Raw genomic sequence first — 14,291 nt, forward strand, 5'->3', positions numbered from 1 at the left:
CTCTCAACACTTAACAGTAGTAGGGGGCGAGTTAGGGGTTTCCTTCACAAGTGGAGTACATCTCCAACAAATTGGTTGTAAACCTAACGGGTTCCATTTTTGAATTGGAGAAAGTATAGACCCCAGCATCAAGCCCAAAATGAGATCCTTTAAAGAAAATGTCTCCGACTGTTGTAACAAAGTGTTGGTACTTCTAAAGAAGAGGACAATATAGGAAGTATCGAGGGCAGACAACATTTAGAGATTTTACTCCATCTAGTTCAAAATTCCCAAACAAGACTTGACTTTGTATTGAGATTCGTGAACAACTGTGTTTAAAGAACAGTTTATCTTAATCTCTTAAGCCTGCAAGAAGTTGTGACATCCGGAGCCTGCCAGTCTCACCTTGCTTGCCTGGCAATTGAGGACCTAGCGATTGGGCATCCCAGCCTAACAAATAAGTGTATGGATGTGTAAAGGGAGGTGAGGCTGCTTACCACATGCAGATGCTACGCATTCATGGAACGGATTTATTTGCTGGCGCATATAAAAAAAAACTTCTAGATGACATAACCGGAGACACGACAATTTTTAAATATGTGCTGTATCTATTGATTCAAAACTCAAGTTCATCTCTCACCTTTATCTGCATATCCCTGAAGTTCCTCTGGGAAGAACAGTTTTGCCACATAAATAATAAGGTTGTTAAAAGGAGCAGAAGCAATGTGAATTTCATCACCAAGGTTGGTGCTCACTTTCATTTGGAGCCCCTTCCTGGTACTGGCACAGCTTATGAAACTGACTTCCAAACTGATGCACAAAAAAACTCAAAAATCTGAAGTGTAATACCACCTTTTTAATAACAATCACATCCTTGATAAGTGTGAGTGAGTTTAAGTCCTGAATTGTCCAAGAACCCCATTTACAGACAAGTACATAAGGATAGTGTGTCATGAGAACTAACCCACACTTCATTTTGAAGGTTGTATCACATTTCCATGTGAACCAATCAGTCCAGTTTCCTGCCTTCTTCCAATATATGCAAAAAAACACAAGCGGAGGAAGCACTACATATGCAAGATGTGAGTGATTATGTATTCCTTACAGGAGACATAGTCACTGGCAAAAGGCGATTAGTTTGTTGTGGCACATGCACCTGCAGATAGGGGTCTTCCTCTGTGGAAGCATGGATAGTAAAAACTATGCAAACATGTTACACCCTGGCAGTAAAAAAATCCTTGATAGCACACCTAGAGCACATTCCACAAGTAAAAAAGGAGCAACAATAGCCTTGCTAGTCAAAATCGACATCAGCGACATGCATGACTGCTACATGGTCTTCAGTCCACATATAATTGATTGCTGAACCTAGCGCATTGCTTGCACAAAAGTTACATCTCTGCTAGAGATTCAACAGTATTTCTTGCCTTTGCTTTCTGTTCTCAGTCTTTAATCGCAAGTTTTCGCACATTGGATCTTCCATTTTTTGACATACTTTAAGGACTTGCACACGAGGAGTCCTTCATGATTTTGGGAAAGTAAATTGACGAGTTTGTTTTGCGTTTGATATAACATATACTTAGCTCCAGCAACAGTAGTGTGCTTTGTGTAGAGGATTGTTGTGGATATCCATGCAAAACAGCAGGTGTAACAGGGCCAGAAAATTCTTACAAAACTTTTTTTCAGCCACCCACACTTCATTGCATTTTCCCACCAGCAGTTGGTAACTCTTTAAACAAACAAAAAAATCTTATTTTTTTTAATTTTCTTTTTATACCAAAAAATGAATTACAATACACGAATTGCATTGGGAAATATATACTTATACATTGCGTATCTTACTTGGTCATACATGACCGCTTACATTGGAAAACGAAATCCGAAAAAATAGGTCTGTATTGAGTGATTTACAAACATTCACTGTATCGGATATTTTCGACTATAGCAATCAAGACTGGATCTTAATATTTCAGGCCCGCCTAGACCTGTGCACATCTAGAGCAAATCTATGTGCCTCTGAGTTGGTCGTGGTATCTGTTGTGTCAGTAAGTATGTTTTGAGGGGATCCCATATGTCTCTGGGGCGAGAGGCTAAGGGGAGTAATTCCGCATTAGTGAGAGTCTGGTCTTGCCAGAATATCATGTCCCTGACCCATTCTTTGAATTTGGGGGCCCTGCCTCTTCCCCATCTACACGCTGCTCTTCGATTAGCCAGCAGCAGACCTATAGAAACAAAGCATCGGTATCCAATATCTATATTCTCTGTGTAGCCTAATAAAGCCGTCATGGGTGAGACTTGTATTGAAGGCGTGCCCTATACCTACTGATACCGGTCGCCAGTATTCCTTAATGTTGTTGCAGGCCCAGGCGTAAATGTCTGCCCCCGCCCTCCCACATCTGTCACATCGGTCATTATCTTGAAGTTTGTATTTATACATTTTGGCAGGAGTATAGTAGGTGCAATGCAGAAATGTATAGTGTGTAATGCGCAGACGGCTGCTAGGCGATACTTGTTCTGTCTGTGTACAACAGTAGGCCCACTGCTTGTCTGTTATTTCCTGCCCGATATCGGTCTCCCGTTTTCCCCTTGCAGCGCACTCTCCCAGGGCCCTATTAGCATAAATGCAATGATATAATGTAGACACTACATGTGTAGCTGTTTCAGATTGTAATCTCGTATGTAGTGGGGTTAATGTTTGCGGTTCTTTCATATATGAAGGTGTGTATCCTTTAATACCTTGATGCAGCCTGATATATAAGAAGGTGTCCATAGCGGAGGGCGCCGGTTTCGTAAACATCTGTTGCAGTGTACGGAATTCACCATTTAGATACAGGTCCCCCCAGCAGTTTGTCAAATTTCGCTGTTTTTTTTTTAAAAACACCCTCCTGTAATACTGGCATCATTGGATGGTATGCTAGGGGAAGCCGAGGCTAGTATAACATAGGGACCTGCATCCATTTGGATATTTGCTGCCAAGCTTTCACCGTGCACGAGACTGTCGTCTGGGTAGCTTCACAGGGTGGAGGCGTTTTAAGTATGACACCCTCTAGACTAGAGGTACAGGATCCGCCAACCACTATTTTACTGCCACCTGCGGCATATACCTGGAAGGGGGCGGGGTTGGAACCAGTGTTGTCCATAACGAGCCTGTGTGCAGATATAGTATAATTCTAGATTGGGGACGTCAGACCCTCCTTGAGAGTATGGCCTAGTAAGTACATCCCATTGCAGTCTGGGCTGCTTACCACCCCACGTCAGTCTAATCATTTCTGTACGTTAGGTTGTGAAGAAATGCCTTCCGGGGTCAAATGGAATATTCATAAATAAGTATAAAAGTTTGGGGAGAATTACCATTTTTATGAGGGAAATGCATCTCGCCATAGATAATGGAAGCAAAATTCACCTTGTCACACTACTTGTGATTTTTTTTTTCCAGGATTCTACCTTATTTAAGATGCATCAGTTAGGACCTATCAGTCGTTATGTGTATTCCTAAATATTTCACCTCTGTGTCACACCACTCTATGGGGAAGTCGGGAATGAATGCCTTCGCAGATGTAGTAAGTGGAAAGATCTGAGATATCCCCCAATTTATATGTATTCCTGAAAGGTCTCCAAACAGGACAAATTCTCTCAGTATGGGGTTTAGATTCTGATGAGGATTTCTAAGATCAAAAGTAATATCTGCGTACAAGGAGATGAGAATGGACTGCATATGAAAGTGCAATGCTCTATTCTGATGATGTTGTCTCACCCTGGCCTCTAGAGGCTCAATCACGAGCGCAAAAAGTAGAGGGGAAAGCGGACATCCCTGCCTCGTGTAACGGAGAATGGTGATGAAGTCTGGCCATTAATAATAACCTTGGCTACTGGGTAATTGTATAGTAAGAGTATCCATGCCAGAAATCCTTTGGGAATTCTCATGCATTGTAAAATGGTAAATAAATAGTCCCATTCTCCTGATTAAAAGACCTTCGTGGCGTCTAAAAAAAAAAAAAAAAAACTGCCATGAGTGCCAGCTGAGGGTCGACTTTCTGTAGATCTGAGAATAAGGTACAGAGATTGAGTCGTCGCCCTCCCCGGGATGAATCCAGCCTGATCAGGCAACACTAGTTCCTCCATCAAAAGGCTTAATCTATTAGCCAAAACTTTGGCCAGAATTTTTGCATCATTGTTGATTAGGGAAAGTGGCCTATATGAATAGCATGTGTCCGCGGGCTTACCAGGTTTTAGGAGGGATGTAATAAGAGCCTCTCTCATCGAGCATGGGCGAATGCCTGATTCTTGGGCTTAGTCATAGACCTCCTTTAATATAGAGATCAGTTGATTAATATATAGTTTGTAAAAGTCTATCGGAAGGCCATCTGACCCAGGGGCTTTGTCAGACTTCATTTGCATGATTGCGGCACGTATTTCGTCTGCCTCAAGAGGTGTTGCAAGGAATTATTTGTGTATCCCCTAGCCAACCAATGGCTACATTGCCTAGATAGATAAATAAAGTGGTTGTTGCTTGCGAGACCTATACAAGTTTGCATGATATGCAGTAAAAGTGGTTAGTATATCTTCAGTGTCGCTATATCTCGCCCCATTGTCATCAGTAATTTCCTTGTGGAAAAGAACAATGGTTCGGGTTGGCCTGAGAAGGTCCAGTGACATGAGCAAGCCCTTAGGAGGGCGAAATGATTTGGTATAGGTACAAGGACTCACAATTGGAGAATGATACTTAATATAGAGGAACAAGGGACAAGGGGGGTCAGTGTATGACACTTATTTATTGAATAAAGATTGAATTCAAAAGGCTCACATATTTAGTGACAAGAAAGCGTGACATGCAGGTGAGGGTGGGGTCTTTAAAAGAGAACATCGCATTGGCAACAATTGAGAACCATTTTAAATTAAATTAGTACAAAATAGGTTCGAGTTGCATAGGGTCGACGGCGTTTCGAACTCAGTTATTTGAGTTCATCATCAGGACAAAATGTGAGCATATGAACTTTGAGTTAAGATTGTAATCATGCCTGCTCTGCGAGTTTAGGCGAGTTATTTCGTTGCCGAGGAATTTAATTTAATCCAAACGGCACTCTGTGCAATCAATGGGGGTCACGGGGAGTGGAGCGAATCCTGTGTGCGTGTGGGTAACCACACGCACACAGGATTCGCTCCACTCCCCGTGACCCCCATTGATTGCACCGAGTGCCGTTTGGATTAAATTAAATTCCTCGGCAACGAAATAACTCGCCTAAACTCGCAGAGCAGGCATGATTACAATCTTAACTCAAAGTTCATATGCTCACATTTTGTCCTGATGATGAACTCAAATAACTGAGTTCGAAACGCCGTCGACCCTATGCAACTCGAACCTATTTTGTACTAATTTAATTTAAAATGGTTCTCAATTGTTGCCAATGCGATGTTCTCTTTTAAAGACCCCACCCTCACCTGCATGTCACGCTTTCTTGTCACTAAATATGTGAGCCTTTTGAATTCAATCTTTATTCAATAAATAAGTGTCATACACTGACCCCCCTTGTCCCTTGTTCCTCTATATTAAGTATCATTCTCCAATTGTGAGTCCTTGTACCTATACCAAATCATTTCGCCCTCCTAAGGGCTTGCTCATGTCACTGGACCTTCTCAGGCCAACCCGAACCATTGTTCTTTTCCACATTGTATCACCCCAGGTTCGCATAAGGGGTACCCTTGTTCCTTATAACACATCAGTAATTTCCAGCACGTAAATTGAGAAACGGGGTTGCCGTATTTCCTCCGCCAAGGCCTTGCCAGGCCACTCTTCTTCCCCATACCTGCGTGCCAGTAACTATTTCCCCCAAAAACAGACTTCTCTCTCGGCAGTACTTTTATATTCAGAAGGTTTATCCCTAAATTCCGCTTGGAGAGTACTGTTTACAGCATTTCCCATCTCACCTTCAAGTTTCTTGAGCTCCCCTTCTAGCTTCTGCAAATTTCGTTGTATGTCTCGTAAGACTCTGAAGCTCTTAGCTATACTGGAGCCCCGCATTGTGCCCTTAAAAGCCTCCCATACTGTGCCCATATGTGTGACTTAACCCACGTTTCTCTGGAAAAAGTCTGTAATTTCTTGGCCTAGCTCTGACTGAAAGACAGTATCTAAAAGGGCTTCTGGAGTGAGTTTCCAACTCCCAGAAGGCACGCCCAGGGCCAGAGGAGCCCATGTTAAGCGAACTAGAGCATGATCGGAATATATCCTGGCTAGGTGTTCAGCATTTACTATCCAAGGTGGGACACCCCTGGTCACTACCCAATAATCTAGTGTAGCCCATATTGAGTGCAACACTGTGAAGTCTGTACCTTCCATTTTTGCAGGATGAATAGATCTCCATACATCTAGAAGGCCATTATCAGAGAACATATCGAGCAGTATACTATGGGTCTTAGTTTAATGATATGGGAGAGGATTAGATCTGTCATTAATAGGGTTTAGTGCCATGTAAATATCTCCTCCGCATATTACATGTCTGGAGAGTAGTCCAAGAATGTTCCCCCACAGTGTGGTTTAGATTTCTGGGTCTTCTACATTTCGTCCAGAACACACCAGTGTGACAAAGTTGATCCTAGGCTACCCCACGTCATGCAGTATATCCCCTCAGTCAGTGCACGCCACCTGGGATGAATGGAAAGTTCTTCTTGATGATAATCGCCGTACCTCTGGAGTACGGAGGAAACACTATGTGCAGTGCATTAGCTGGCAAACGTGGGAGCACATCTCCCGTAAAAATGCGTTTCTTGAAGCACAGCTTTGTGAATGTGACGCCTGTCAAGGTATGATATTATCTGTCTATGCTTAAGTGGATCTCCCAACCCTGAGCATTCCATGTCAGCCATTGCATTGTCGTTAAGTATCACATACTCGCTGTAGAATTTTCCAGACCGATCACTACCCATCTTCTGTACATGTATAAGCAGTTTCACCCATTTCGTCACAATGTTGAGTTGAATATGAAAGTGTTCCCCATCCCTCCCCTCTCCCCCCACAACAGCAACCCAATCATGCTGGTAATCTTTGGCCCACCCCCCTCCCGAATATCGCAGCCCATTACAAAAGGATCAACAAACCCTAAACAATGGGGGAATGCCCTTGGGGGGTATACCAGGGGATCCACGAGATTCTCCCTTCCCCGCCTACCGGTGGAACAGCCGATCATGAATCTGAAGGGGGGAAAGGAGGGAGGGGTTGCCCGGCATAGTCCGAGTCACTGTCCCATTATTTCTTCAGGGCCATTTCTCCCTCCCTTTACTCTCCTCCTGGGCTACTTATCTGCTTAAAATGCCGTAACGGTGTCCTCTTCTCCGATTTCACCTTCGAGTCACTTGCTCGGGAAAGTAGTCGTAGGGCAACTTGTCATTCCTCTTACTGCCCAGAAGTAGCAAGGACAAACCACAGTTTCATGTCAAAGTTGAAATTCTCCGGTTCTGCTTGTCAATCTGACGGCAGAGATTGAGATCTGAATGGATTATCTTGAGTTGTGCAAGAAGTCTGTCGCTTGATACTTTGAAAAAATCTTCCACCTGTTGCGCATTGGTAAAGAAAGGTTGCTTGCCTTGATACGTGACTCTCAGGCGTGCGGGATACATTAAGGCATAGTCAATTTGAGCCTGGCATAATTTTTGCTTTATTGAAATGAATTTGCATCTCTGTGAAATCGGGATATATATGGTAAATTTGTAGCCCTCACGGTGCAGATGTATTTTTTCCCGGGCTAGTTTTAGATCAATATCACGATCCCGAAAATTGAGCAACTGCGCAATGATCGGCCGAGAATTGCTTCCCGGTGGTGATCTAGGGCCCAGTGAGAGATGTGCTCTCTCTATTGTCATTTGCGGCGAGAAGGCTTTGGCACCAAATGTGTCGCGCCGTAAGCGTTCAAAGTAGACCTCCATACAGCCTGTATTTGTGCTTTCTAAAATTCCAATGATGCGTATATTGTTGCGCCTACTGCGTGCTTCCAGGTCTTCATTTTTTGACGCAATAATTTCAAGAACCTTATCCATCTGGGCAACTTGTTTTTGCATTTTTATCGTGGTATCCTCCTTGTCGGAAATGCGCTGTTTGGTCTCCTTGATCCGCTCGTCATGTTTGTCCAGCTTATGGACAACGTAATCCATTTGCATAGTCATTGAGTCAATTTTTCTCTCTATGGAGGTGAGGCTATGCTGCATAGGAAGCAGGAGACTTTTTACATCATCCTCTTGGGAGGTGGTAGGTTCTTGTGAACGCTCCGTTCTTGCGGGGTCTTGCTCATCTGCGCTTAAGCGTGTGTTGGTCTTTTTGGCTTCGAAGGTCAGCCTGGATTATTTGCTGTTTTCCCCATGGTTGGCACAATGTGGTGTAGCTGCACCTAAACCAATTCAGAGGCGTATTCTTTCTTTCTTCCACCTTCCCCCCTTTGTTTTGGATGTTCTTCCTCTCTGCCCTGTGTAACAGGCAGAAAAAAAACGTTTCCTAGTGAGTTGCGCATGTTTTCTTACATTATATTGTCACTGCAGGTGATTAGAAGTCTTGCTGCCTCATAGGCAAGTTATCTCTAAAGGGCCACTGTCGCAAAGTTCAGAGAGTGCAATCAGAGGTGGGGGCACAACATAAAACTGCCTCAATTCCACGATCTCCATCGCTTGTGCGTGCAGAAGAAATGTATATAACGCACCTGTTAGTCAAAGCTCCGGGGCCCTCCGCGCACTGTTATCAAGCTGTGTATCACACAATCATAGCAAACACAAGGAAATGATGGACGGAGTGCTGAAACTTTTCAAACTCTCACCCCCAGTCACAGATCTGGGTTGAATCCATCATTCTTTAGCTCACTTTGCCACCCCAGTTCAGACACCGCTATATGCAAATCAGTCTTGACCCTGTGCCTCATGGGAACAGTCCAGCCCGAACTGCCAAGCCATGTCTTCCTTGGACTGGAAACAAGCATCCTTGGACCGGTTTCGGGCTAACAGCCCTCTTCAGCCCGGTTAGCTTGAACCCAGTGGCAAAGTGAGCAAGGGACCCACATCTGGGCATACCCTGCCAACTTAGGGCTAACAAAGCAAACACAAGAAAATGATGGACGGAGTGATGAAACTTTTCAAACGCTCACCCCCAGTCACAGATCTGGGTTGAATCCATCATCATTAAAACACAATCAAGGCAGAATAGCCACTTCCAGAGGAGAAATGCTACTGTACATAGGCGCTTCAACAGTTTTCTCCCCTTTTTGGGTGCTTTCCCTCTTTTCCCTTGCGTAATGCCTGCTTGTGCCTGTGAGCCAGGCCAGGAAAATACGATGAGGAGCAGCCACGCAGCAGCAGTCAGGTAGTCCGCCTCATTATGTGCGGGCCGTGCTGTCTCTCAAGATGGGTGCGTCCACGGGCACGATCCCCACGCAGCTGTGGTCGAGAGGATCTCACACTCCACATTCGCACCCCTCCCTAGAGGAGTTTCTACGGTATGCTGAAGCAGGGGTAAATATGGCAGGAGGGGCTGTATCACGGGCCTTACATGTGCGGCGATGTTTAGCCCTTCGGCACTAGCTCATCTGCAGCGGCCAAGTCACTGCGTGGACGCCGGGGGCCTCGCATAGCTCGCGAAGCCGACCTGTCCTCCAGTGCCGCAATGCACAATCTCAGCACTAAAAGATCTATACGGCGCCGTCGCAGCCAGAAGCCTCCTTCGTCAGCGACCGAACACGATAGGTGATGGAAGGTGTGTTAGGCACTCGACGCTCTACCAATGACTATTTCGCTGGGTACAGGCTGGAAAATGTGACTAATTATGCCGCCAGGCAGCAAGAGCCTCACTGCAGTGCGGCCATCTTGGTCGTGCACCACCTAGCGCCGCCCCAGCAGTTAGTAGTAACTCTACATAATCCATGCAGAACATGTGAATTCAGAAGAGATTTGTGCTGCAAAATGAGTTGTGGGCCCTCTGGTTGACGCCCATACAGAAAGGAAAATTAAATAGAGGCACTTCGAAACTCAATCACTACAAGACAGAATAATGGACCTCATGTGAATCCAAAATTGCTTCACCCTGCAAAATTGTTACAGGTACTTTAAATTTCTATGCAGTGGTTTTTCTTACTGGAAAGGAATCCTAGTTCATACTTAGCATTTAATGCCATTTTACTAAGTTGCTTCCGTCTGTTATAGATGGCCTATTGCTAGAGAACATCCACGGCCAGAGGTTGCAGGAGGGTCCCTTCCTTTGTATATGAAGGATGTTTTGTTTCTTTTCTAGGTCAGACGTGTGTTGACATTAAGGACAACATTGTGGATGAAGGTTATTACTTTACTCCAAAAGGAGATGACCCCTGTCTGAGTTGCACATGTCATAACGGTGAGCCAGAGATGTGTGTGGCAGCACTGTGTGAGCGACCGCAAGGATGTCAGCAATACCGCAAAGATCCCAAGGAGTGCTGCAAGTTCACATGTTTGGACCCAGGTAATGTCATTGATAGTGTGGATGCTGTGGTTTGTAACTGTTTTAAGAGTCTGGGACTCTCTCTGGCTGTTTGTAACTTTTAACTTTTGGCCTAATAGTAATATCAGAGGTAAGTTGACAAAGTACACATTATCCTGTTAATACTGAATGAAGAATACATGTTTATTCTAGCCTGTTAATTTGTGGCTGTCTGCTACATTTCCTGGGGTCAGCTGTGAGGACTAATGAGGGCAAGATCTTCAAGCATTTCATTCTTGTTCTACAAGTGCCTGAAAATATTTTGACTAATTTCAACCAAACCATGAGTTGATCGAGAATATAGCTCATATTTTATGAAAAAAATAAGTAATGTCTTCAGAGGTGTGCATTTTTTCTTAACTATGTTTGCGATACTAAATTCCCAGCCCATGAGATTGATGGATGGCATTGTGCATTGCTGTTGTCATAGGAAGATGCCATATCTCTGTTATAGATTGAACAGTATGTCTTGCCTTTCTGTCCTCTATCTTGAATCACAAATTATTGTGCATTGGATCTTCTGTTTGTTATACTTTGAGGACTAACACACCAGGAATTAATAACATTATAGAAATAAATAATAGAATTTTTTTCGGATTTATGATGTAATGATGACATAGCTCCAGCAGCAGTAGTATACGTACCATAGAACATGTGTGTTGTATGTTGAGCATCTCAATTGTGAGGTGTTTCCATAGAACCGATTGGTGTTTCGAACTGAGAACAGATTACACCAGTGAGTGCGGCTCAATGGGACACATGTATTTGATGCAGTGGAAGATGGTACAGTCATTTTTAATCAATTAAATATTTACTTTCTTTCTTTTTTTTGTTTTTTGGCAAATTCTTATAAAGGGCTTAGAATTCCTGTCACTAGTGACAGCAACCTTTGCCACTCATGTATGCCTCCGTATGGCCAAGCATGTTAACTGCCGTTATAAAACTTCAACATTTGGTTGGAGTATTTTCCCTGGATGCCTTATTTGCTTTTGTGTCACGCAACAGTTTGATGTTTGTGATCCCCCTCAGCATCTAATTTTCGATCACACTACTGGAGTGGCTAAAACATGAGCTGTTTCCAGGTATCTTATAAGGGATGACAGTATCACCTTTTTGCTGTTTTCAATTACAATTCTTGCAGCAGTTAATCAGAATTATGTTGAACACACCAGTGACATTTGTTTTTGATTTAGATAGACAACATATTTATCATGAAGACTGTCTGCAACAGATGGCTTTCAAGGTTCAAAAAGAAGTCCTCAAATTCCTTTCTCTCTCCAGTATCCCCTAATAAATCCCCAATTTAGTTAGCGGTATAAGATGGCAATATTCAAAAATGTGAGGGCATACATTCTTATTTTGGTTGAATTAAATAGTAAGAGGAGAAAATGCTTGGTAATCCGAACCAGAAGATATTTGATTTCTGCATTGTTTATTTGAATTGCTTTCTTTTCAGTCTGAGAACTCCCCAGCCTATTTTCCTATAATTCCCACAAGTAAGGCAGTACAAATTCCCTGATCTGTTTCAGGTGGAGACTTCCTTGCTTGTTTTTTCCAGTCAGTCTCCTCCATTCATCCATTTGAGATTTTATTCGAGCTAACATATTTACTAGAAGTCTTAACTGCTCAGTCAAACAAAAGAGACTCAGCAAGACTTCTGAACCATTATCAGTTTCTTAGTATTTAAATACTTTTGTTGCAGTCTTTTTTTCTTTGTCTGCTTCCAAAGCTGGCACTACTCAGCTTAATTGGTTTCACTATGATCTTAGTTTGGAATCTGGAAGTCATGCTTCCCATCCCAGTAATTAGTGCAGGCACTGCAGGTACTGTTAGTCTCTAATCTTCTAGCCTCATGCAATGTCCAGATCCAATGCCTTTTCACCAGAGAACAGGAACATATTTCTGTCCTGCATGAAAATGATTTTGAATTCTAGGTAGATCTGAGGCCTTCATTCTCAGTCCTTTATTTTCAAATTTTGTGTTAGCTGGGGTCATTTCCATCAAAAGACTTGACACCAAAATGGAATTACCCCTGGCAATCCAAGGAATGTAGCTTATGCGGAGGATGGGACGAGTCTTTTCTACACTTACTATGCATCTTCCCTATCCTGGTAGAGACCCGAAGAACGGTCCTCCAGGAAGCCTTTACGAAGGATTAAATAAGGTCATGTAGAGTAGCCGTCATCCAATGCCTCGGAGGGCTATCAATCTAACTGTCCTGTAGAGCCATAAAATTCCTCAAAACCGCAGCAACAGAACTAGAAAAAAAGGAAACCATTAACTAATTTAATAAGTTCCAGTACACCCCATCCAGAAACTCACTTATTGTATTGTCTGTATGTTTTATTCTCACCTGTTTTTATTTCAAAATGTACATTTCATGAATGGTGGTTCTCCACCCTTTTATGATTTTTATTTTTTTATTTTTATGAAAAATCAAATAAAAGTATTTATTCTAATTCTGTTAGCAGTTAGACACAAACAATCCAAAAAAAATTCTACTTCTCCACAAACCAAGTAGATATAGGACAGATTGGTATCTTGGTCTGGCTTTTAAAACCTCTGCATGGAAATTTGTGCAGTCTAGTTTTAATTATTGTAGGTAATTTGATTGGACTATCTAAGTGACACCACTGATGCCCACTGGAGTGGGCTGTGGGGTAAGAAAGTATCAGTGGGGAAACAAAGGAGAAAATAAAAAGAAAATAACCACTGTGTAATTACTATAACTACTCGGGCTTGTTCCCAGTAGACGTGCATGAACATAGGAATCTAAATCTAAGAACCCATTTCCAGAAAGACTCTGTTATCAATCCAGGTAACTAACTTTCTCTCATGCACTATACTATTGAAATCGCTAAATGGAAAGTAATTTCCATAGTTAACACTAACCCTGGCCGTAGTTTGCGTAGTAGCGCTACGCTTCGCGAAGTGTACTTCACACTACGTGACCTGCGTAGTGCGGTAGGGTAAATGCTATTTGCACTGATTGCACAGTGCCGGATGCTTGTCCGCACTGTGCAATCATTGCAAACGGCATCTTGCACAGTGCAAGCGGTCATTTTCTGCTGCTCGAGTATATTTGTACTCGAACTGCAGTTTTCTCAACGTGGACTGGTAGTTTCTCATCGCGAGCATACGCGACCACTCGCAATGAGAAACCTGACCTCCCTGCGTTGAGAATCTCACCGGGAGGTTTATTTTCCACGCTTGCTTTCGGCAACTTGATGTTGCTGATCACAAACGAGGAAAATGTCTCGCCGGGATGTCATTTTGCTCGCTCGCGGTCGCCAATTTGACGTTGAGGACCGCGAGCAAGCAAAAAATTCCTGCTACGCGTTTTTGCACTGTGCTACGTGCAATGTGCGTAGTTGCGCAAACTACGCGAGAGTAGCGTAGTCCTACACCCATGATTAGTTAACACTTCTTCCTAGCTCCCGTTAGCACTGCCTTGCAAAATCTATAGGCTCAAGTTGTTGTGGAACTGCAACACCCACTGTTTGTGGCTCTTAACTTATTTGGTCAGAACGGAAGCGTGCAGAGTGTTTCCTACGCTTTGGAGTACTTCCAACCACAATATCTGCCTTGCAAAGAAGCCTTTTGCCCCTCCCAGGCCCTGCCCTAAAGCTTTCAACTTTGAACCTCTTGTAGGCAGTCTTAATAATTTATTTTCAGTACCCTACTGTATTCTATCATCCAAGTAGCCATTAGCTTTCCTTAGCTCCTCAGATTTGAGGTCCACTAAGTGATGGAAGAAATGCTTGCAAAAAGTCTAAACCTCTGACCTAGCAGGACACTGATAAAAAACAATTGACTTGGATTTAAAATATTA

At 43.2% G+C, this 14,291-nt stretch overlaps 1 protein-coding gene across 12 annotated transcripts in view; it reads left to right on the forward strand.

The window, feature by feature from the left end:
- The window catches only part of DGCR2 (DiGeorge syndrome critical region gene 2), a 375,101-nt gene that overhangs the window by 319,838 nt on the left and 40,972 nt on the right, over positions 1–14,291 (forward strand). For all 12 annotated transcript variants that reach the window (XM_085634829.1, XM_085634831.1, XM_085634837.1 and 9 more), the window contains one exon: positions 10,238–10,441. In XM_085634829.1, coding sequence (XP_085490955.1) covers positions 10,238–10,441 — 204 coding nt within the window. The remainder of the gene's footprint in view (positions 1–10,237; positions 10,442–14,291) is intronic.

This window comes from Triturus cristatus, chromosome 11, assembly GCF_964204655.1.
Source record: "Triturus cristatus chromosome 11, aTriCri1.1, whole genome shotgun sequence".
NCBI lineage: Eukaryota > Metazoa > Chordata > Amphibia > Caudata > Salamandridae > Triturus > Triturus cristatus.